The following is a 7573-nucleotide window of genomic DNA, read 5'->3' on the forward strand; positions in this document are numbered from 1 at the left end:
TGTGTGTGTGTGTGTGTGTGTGTGTGTGTGTGTGTGTGTGTGTGTGTGTGTGTGTGAAGAATGAAGGGCCATCAGCGAGAGACTTGATGGCGAAATTCTCCACTGGCAAGAAAACCTCCAAGAACAAGAAGAAGCTGGAAAAGGCTATGAAAGTCCTCAAGGTGCCACTGTTTTACCTGAAGGGACTGTTTCTAATTCCATTTGTGTAACTTTAAGATGGTTAACAGGACAGTACTAAGAGATGATTTACTGCTGTGCTTGGATGAATTGTTTTAACTCTTTATCCTCGCATTTTCTCTTAGAAACATAAAAAGAAGAAGAAAGCAGAAGTTTTTAATTTCTCTGCGGTTCACCTTATTCACGACCCTCAAGGTATCTAATTGTTCAGCATCACTGCAGCAAATGGAACACACAGAATTTGCCTCGAGGTCATTTAGGCTTCCATTCATAGAACTGTATAAAATCTATTTTTTTTCTTTAGATTTCTCAGAGAAGCTCTTAAAGCAGCTGGAAGACTCAAAGGAGCGCTTCGAGGTTAAGATCATGATGATGGAGCTCATATCCCGACTGGTTGGAATCCACGAGGTCAGTGACTCATCTGTTTTTGGTTTTTTTTTTTTGTTGTTTCGTAAATGAGTTTATTCAAGTCAGATTAACGCAGTTTTAAATGCACCCTTCAGTCCTGTGTGTCGGGTCTGGTAAAACATGTACTGGCTTTTATTGAACTCCACATTTAAATTGCAGCTGTTGAGGCATGAGTGACGTATGCATTGTTTTTTCTTCTTTCTTCTTCTTCTGGCGAGTAAACACTTGGTGTTCTTTTTCTTTTACAGCTCTTCCTCTTTAATTTCTACCCTTTCATCCAGAGGTTTCTTCAGCCTCACCAGAGAGGTAAAAAGAACTCACAGCTAAAGAAACAGATGCTCTTTTCTGTCCTGTACTGCTGTTTATTCATCTAGACCCAGTTTTGGGGATGTCTGCTGCCTTCTCTTGAATAAAATGGAAATAATTGGCTCTTGCTTTAGTGAGTGATACCTCATCAGCAGTGTCTCTTTGTACTGTGTTACCTGAGAGCAAAAAGTTCATCTCCCAGTGTCCACCAGCTAGATGTGATATAAACATCAGTGTCCTATATTAGTGGAACTTTCTTCACTGGGTCCACACTCCTTCTGGTGTGGTGGTGTAGTTTAGTTTTAAAAAAAAAACATTCCTGATATCTCCAAAACTCAGCAACCCACCTCAAAACAATCTAAATCGATACATAGCAGTACTAACTAAGCTATTATTATTATTTGCATTTAACTTAGAATTTTCATGAGAAATCATTTGTCCATGAGACTTTTCTAACCAGCATCTTTGCAGATGTGACAAAGATTCTTCTCTGTGCTGCTCAGGCCTCCCACCAGCTCGTTCCCCCTGAGGTACATTTACTCCTATTTACTCAGTCGTTTTAAGCTGGTTTAACACAGTAGTTTCACACTGCTCTTCCTGTTTAACACTGTTCTGCTGCAGATCATTGAACCTGTGATCATGACAATCGCCAACAACTTTGTGACAGAGAGAAACTCTGGGGAGGTCATGACTGTGGGGTAAGTAGGTCTTTATACGATAATCAAAAGATGTGGTGAATTGAAAAATGAGTCAAGCTAAACCTATAACATACACCGACCAGCCATTTTATTAGGTACACCTCTGTGTAATCGTGGCACAGATTCAGGAACGAGCTCTAGATTTTCCTACCTGACACGACAGCGTCAAATGGTTGCTGCAGATTTATCAGCTGCACATCAGTTAAGCAAATCTCCTGTTCCGCCACACTCCAAAGGTGCTCTGTTGGAATGAGATCTGGTGCCATTTCAATACAGTGAACTCATTGTCATGACGATGTGCTTAAATGAGTTGAGTTGCAGACATGTGATCGGTTGATTAGATATTTTCCTCAATGAGAGGTCTGTTAGGTGCCCAGCAAGTGTTCATACAGGGTTTTTGTAGCTACCTCTTTAGTTTTACTCTATACTTTTATAATAAAACTGACTTTTTTTGTTTATGTTTCAGTCTCAATGCCATCAGGGAGGTGGCAGCACGCTGTCCGCTCGCCATCAACGAAGACCTTCTGCAGGACCTGTCCCAATACAAGACCCACAAAGACAAGAGTAAGTAATTGGTCTATTTCAAGTTTTTGTGATTGTGTTGAAGTCTGTATTCATGTTCACATGATGTACACTGCCTTGATTTTCAGATGTAATGATGTCTGCCAGAGGACTTATCCAGTTGTTCAGGAGTCTTAATCCACAGATGCTGCACAGAAAGGATAGGGTGAGCTTCATAGAACTCTATATGAACTTCAAAACATTTTCAAAAATGATGATTTGCCTTCCGATTTGCAGTAAAATGAGGAAAAAATATATTTTATGAACATTTGAGTGAATTGTGGGGTGCTATGTTTTCTTAAGTAGTCAAGTAGTGGCAGCACATTTGAAAATCTAATGTAAAATGAATGTTAATAAACCATAAAATTGTTCTGAACGTTCAAGAACGACAAAGGAGATAAAAGATGGAGATCAGCCCATTCTTGTTACCTGGGTCAATATAAATGTTTTCTAGTTCCTGGAATAGTTGAAGCTACACGTCTGTAAGTATAAACCCTACTTGTCATTCAGGGGAGACCCACTGAGGCATCGGCAGAGGCCAAGATCAAAGACTACGGACAGCTGGAGGCTAAAGACTATATCCCCGGAGCCGAGGTCCTGGAGGTGGAGGAGGAGAACAAAGAGGGAGAGGACGATGAAGGTCGGCCACTGTTGTAACATCCGCCTGCGCGCTCTCTGTGTATGTACAGAATGTGTGAATAATATATTTGTATTGTTTTATATAACAGACGGCTGGGAGAGTGCCAGTATTAGTGATGATGATGAAGATGGGGAGTGGGTGGACGTTCACCACTCATCTGATGAAGATACAGGAGAAGTGGTGAGTTTAAAAAAATGAACAAACATAGCTTGACAGATTGCTAAAACCTCATTATTCATACTATTTCATGGTAGGAAAAAAAGGTATACATTTATAAAACTGTTCTGGTTTTTCATGTTTGTTTTTTGTTATTAATCAGGCAGAGAAGCTTCAAAGCATGACAGCTGAGGAAAGAAAAGCCAAGGCAGCGGCAGTCAGCGCCAGCAGGCTCCTCACCCAAGATGACTTCAAGAAGATCAGTCTGGTCCAGATGGCCAAAGAGGTCAATGCTGCACCAGGCAAGAAGAGGAAAAATGTGGACAGTGATGACGAGCGAGACAAGTAAGGGCATGAAATGAACCTTAAACATTCATAAAATGAAATGTATTTTATTGAAATCTTAATAGTTTGTGCAAAACAGTTTTACTCTCAGGTTCACGGTCTCTTGAATTTAGCGTGTGGGCCTTTGTGCTGATTAGCTTGTTGAGAATGACGGCCATCTTATTTATTTTTTTCCCAGAGGAGAGCTGCTGACATTGAGAGATATTGAGAGACTGCACAAGAAACCAAAAGCGGACAAGGAAACACGACTGGCAACAGCAATGGTGAATCAATTGTGATGGAAATGTGCAGATTTGTTTAAATGAAAAATCAGTTCATGCATATGAAACACTGACTCTGGGGAGTTTAAGAAACTCTCAGTGCATTTCAGAAGTGTAAGCCTGATTTATTGTTAGCATTCTGGCCTAATGATGTGTTTGATTTTCTAGGCCGGACGGACGGACAGGAAGGAGTTTGTCAAGAAGCGGACCAAGCTAAACCCACACGCTAGCAGCAGCAACAAGGAGAAGAGGAGAAATAAGAACTTCATGATGATGAGGCACAGTCAGAACGTCAGGACTAAAGGAAAACGCTCCTTCAGAGAGAAACAGGTAAGTCACACATGCCTTTTACAAATGTGTATATAAACAAGAAACTACTTTGGCATTTCACCTGGAAATGTTTTTTATGTGTCTTTTAATCTAGATTGCTTTACGAGAGGCTCTCCTGAAGAAGAAGAAGCAGTACAAGTAGCAGAAAAGGACATTGTGTTGTAGTTGCTGGCTAAACTTTGTGTTTAAAAAAAATCTAAATAAAAAATGTAGATCCTTTAATTGGACTGTAAAACACACTTTAACATGTATTTTTTTTCTGTGGATAAACAGCATAATTTACTCATTTTCTGAAATAAATGATCTTTGATAATTGTGTGATGTGTTTTACTTGAGTTGGTTGTCATTTTTATTCACTATATACTTTTAATATTAAGTTAAATGTAAATATCTGGTATGTCAGAATACAAGCGCTGACTGAGAGTGTTCTCTGTTTTTGTACTGTTCTATTTAACTACATTAAACACAGCGCTCTTAGTTTTGATACTATCTGCTCGAACACTGTTGCATATTTTTAAGCCATGCCTCTCCATGTTTGCTTGTGTATGAACTTCCACGACTTGTTTTCAGTGTTGTTTGCAGGGTGCTATAGAAATGCCAGCCATACACTACTGTTCAGTAAAGAGAACTCCTCAGGGTACAAAGGTGTTAATGTGCGATCTTATGTAAGATTTTATTGGAGAATAGAGTTGTGTAATTGTAATTACAATCTTAAATGTCCTTACTTTGCACATTTCTCCTCACTTTAGGGCTTTATTTGTCCCAAGTGTTATCTACTGTACCCACTTCTTTAGCTTCTTATGTTTTATTTATACACACACACACACACACACACCATAGTACTGTTGTACTGCTTTTTAGATGCTTTAACTTTTAAGCTGGCAGCATTACACTGTAACAGATTTGATATTGGTATTTTTATCGGTATCAAATTTAATGTCTTAGATGTCAGACATCAACGTTAAAGTGTCAGTATCTCAGAACCGAGAGGCAGGTGTGTGGGGGATATTTCAGGGTGTCACAGAGACCGCTTTATTTAGCTTACATTTTGTTACTTCTGCTTCTTTTTCTGTACTTCTTTGAAACTACATTACCCGTGAAGCACCTGGAATCACAACAAACGTGCCACTGCCAAGCAGCAAAGCATTCCCCTCAATGAAGCCGGCATCTTAATTCTCGCTGCGACATGAGGTATTTCTTTATAATTCATTTGAACGCTTATGAAAATCAACTTTTTTATTTATCGCAGTTTTGCTGTAACTTTTTGGGGGGCTAAATTTGTGTCCTCATCTTGTCCGTTTCCTGTCAGACAACGTTAGCTGTCATGCGAATGCTAATCTGCCTACTAGCTGCTTTTAGCAAACAAGCTAGCCAATAATCTGCTGCTAGCCTAGCTGTCTAGATTTATAATGCAGAGCAGTGTAATTTCATTTCCCTGGTTTTTAAGACACAAACGAGCATACTATGTGTAACTAACTAGTGGTGCTATACTGTGGAGACTAAACCATAATTGCGTCTCGATTCACAAATTGTTGACCTTTGGATGAATGTATGTCGACAGAGATTTTTGTTCAGTTGTTTTGTCGACCGTTTTGACCGAGTTTAACAACCTACCTACATGCAGTAAAACAATCTTGGATGAAACCTGTCCTTAATGTTCTTTACGCAGAACAGCTAGATGCAATATTTAAGTTGGTGCAGATTATTTAGTGCACTGAGGGCTACTTAAAGCATGAGACCTGTACAAGATATAATATCTGATAAATGCGACAATAATCTATAGGTGTAGATGAAGTGTGCTAGATGCTATCCATGGCAGAGAAGATGATGTAAATGCAAACTCTGTGCAGATAACTGTATTGCAGATTGGCCCTTTGACATTTATCAGACACTTTCAAGAGCTGCCTGACCCTTAACTCAGTGTGCATTCACTTGTCAGTTTTATTAGTCAGTTAATGACAAAGAACAACATTTGACCTCATTAAGGGCATTTGCAGTGCTCCCTTGGAAGTAGGTGAAGTAATTTGACATGACAACTGTAGGTCTTTGGAAGAGCGTGACTCTCTTTGTATGCTAAAGTGCCTCACATTGATCCCGTTAGTTCATCAGTGGGAGTCTTGATTTTTGTGTCACATGAGAAAATGTGATTGTTATCATCCTTCTGTTTGCACTTTGAGCAGTAGTTGTGCACTGCATCTGTCGTTAAATTATTGACTCTCTCACTCCACTTCCTCTTTATAAATAAAATAACACAGTCTGATCATCTTAGCATCTTAAAACCACCTCCAACGGTTGCTTAGGCCAACCCAGCTTTTGCCTTTTAAATAAAATGGATATTGCTGCATCCCTACATATGTTGAAGCCTATCCACAAGCCTACAAAGTAGAAGAGAAGTGGCGATTGGCTTTGATCATAAGTGCATATGATGGGACTTGATGTTTTCTGCTCTTTTAGCTGAGAGGACTAGTGATGAGGGGGCGATACACTGAGGCTATTCAGTGTCAGGGGCATAGCTTAAAAAAAGCGAGACAGTACATCATCTGTAAGGTGTAGGTGGAGCTTAAAGCTTCAGCTGTTACTCTCACTTTCTGTTCTTAAATAAAGACCTATTAATTTTGGAAATTGTTCATCAGATTCACCGATCGGTAGGTTTTTTTTTATTGGTTTGGTTTTTTGGTTTTTTTCTTTTTAAAGTGTGATTTGTGTGTTTGAGGGAACTGCTTTTCCTGTGTTTTGCTAAAGTAGTGAAGAAGTGACACTAAAACAGGGGAGGAATACTGACTTAACTTGCTCAGCTGACAGGTCGTGTCCCCCACCCCTCACTTCCTCTTCGTTGCCTCTCTTGAAGGTTGCTGTTATTTGTGCTGAGTTGCAGTTGTTGGATGCAGTTGAATTCAGTGGAATTTAAAAATTGCACTTATTATTGATTACAGGCTGTGATTAGACTGTTAGTATTGTTGGGTTGAGTTTTTTGTTGTTTTACAGTCTTACACTACAATCCAATAAAACTGAGAAAAGATGAACAGCGATAGAGCCTTATGAATGACCCATGAATATAGAGACGGGAGAAGAGATTCGCTATTCCACTGCTTTCCTTGTAGCAGACACTTATGTGTGAATATTTGCAGTTATTTTAACATAAAATCATCTGATTTAAATCGAATTAAAGCATCTGTATTGTTAAAACACTGCAAAACAAAAAAGACCTAAGTAGAAAGAATATGATTTTATGTATTTACTGGCTTCTATTTTTACCATCTAGGTGTTTTTTCCTGTAGCCCACTATGGCACCGGGGGATGTGGTGCCAGACCATGCCAAACAGCTGAAGTCCAAGGAGAAGCGACCTGCAAGCAGGGCATTGAAATCAGAATGTGAACCTGACGGGTCCTTTGTCTTTGAGGCTCATGAAGCCTGGAAGGACTTCCATAACTCCCTCCGGCATTTCTATGAAGTGGGTGAACTCTGTGACGTCACGCTGAAGGTGGGCCTATGCACCTGGACTCGAGAAAGATTTGTTCCTTTTTACTTTTTGGTTTTTAGATTGGCCTATTCACAATTTCAGAACTAATGCCAAAATCACATCACATGGTGAACATTAAGGAGTAACTTGTATACAGGGTGGGCCATTTATATGGATACACCGTAATAACATGGGAATGGTTGGTGATATTAAAGTCCTGTTTGTGGCACA

General features: G+C 39.5%; 2 protein-coding genes across 2 annotated transcripts in view; both read left to right on the forward strand.

Moving 5' to 3' along the window:
* Window positions 1-4176, forward strand: part of sdad1 (SDA1 domain containing 1) — a 6976-nt gene extending 2800 nt beyond the window's left edge. Inside the window, exons 9-22 of the mRNA XM_005917342.3 lie at window positions 60-161; window positions 303-372; window positions 482-585; window positions 834-891; window positions 1363-1421; window positions 1513-1589; window positions 2056-2153; window positions 2240-2316; window positions 2661-2790; window positions 2879-2970; window positions 3110-3291; window positions 3470-3554; window positions 3720-3881; window positions 3976-4176. Of these exons, the coding sequence (XP_005917404.1) occupies window positions 60-161; window positions 303-372; window positions 482-585; window positions 834-891; window positions 1363-1421; window positions 1513-1589; window positions 2056-2153; window positions 2240-2316; window positions 2661-2790; window positions 2879-2970; window positions 3110-3291; window positions 3470-3554; window positions 3720-3881; window positions 3976-4023 (1344 nt within the window). The 3' untranslated portion in view covers window positions 4024-4176. The remainder of the gene's footprint in view (window positions 1-59; window positions 162-302; window positions 373-481; window positions 586-833; window positions 892-1362; window positions 1422-1512; window positions 1590-2055; window positions 2154-2239; window positions 2317-2660; window positions 2791-2878; window positions 2971-3109; window positions 3292-3469; window positions 3555-3719; window positions 3882-3975) is intronic.
* Window positions 4177-4904: 728 nt separating this feature from the next.
* Window positions 4905-7573, forward strand: part of klhl8 (kelch-like family member 8) — a 24059-nt gene continuing 21390 nt past the window's right edge. The window contains exons 1-2 of the mRNA XM_005917341.3: window positions 4905-5072; window positions 7144-7363. Coding sequence (XP_005917403.1) covers window positions 7166-7363 — 198 coding nt within the window. The 5' untranslated portion in view covers window positions 4905-5072; window positions 7144-7165. The remainder of the gene's footprint in view (window positions 5073-7143; window positions 7364-7573) is intronic.

This window comes from Haplochromis burtoni, unplaced genomic scaffold, assembly GCF_018398535.1.
Source record: "Haplochromis burtoni strain Fernald_Lab_line unplaced genomic scaffold, NCSU_Asbu1 Contig_23, whole genome shotgun sequence".
Classification (NCBI taxonomy): Eukaryota; Metazoa; Chordata; class Actinopteri; order Cichliformes; family Cichlidae; genus Haplochromis; species Haplochromis burtoni.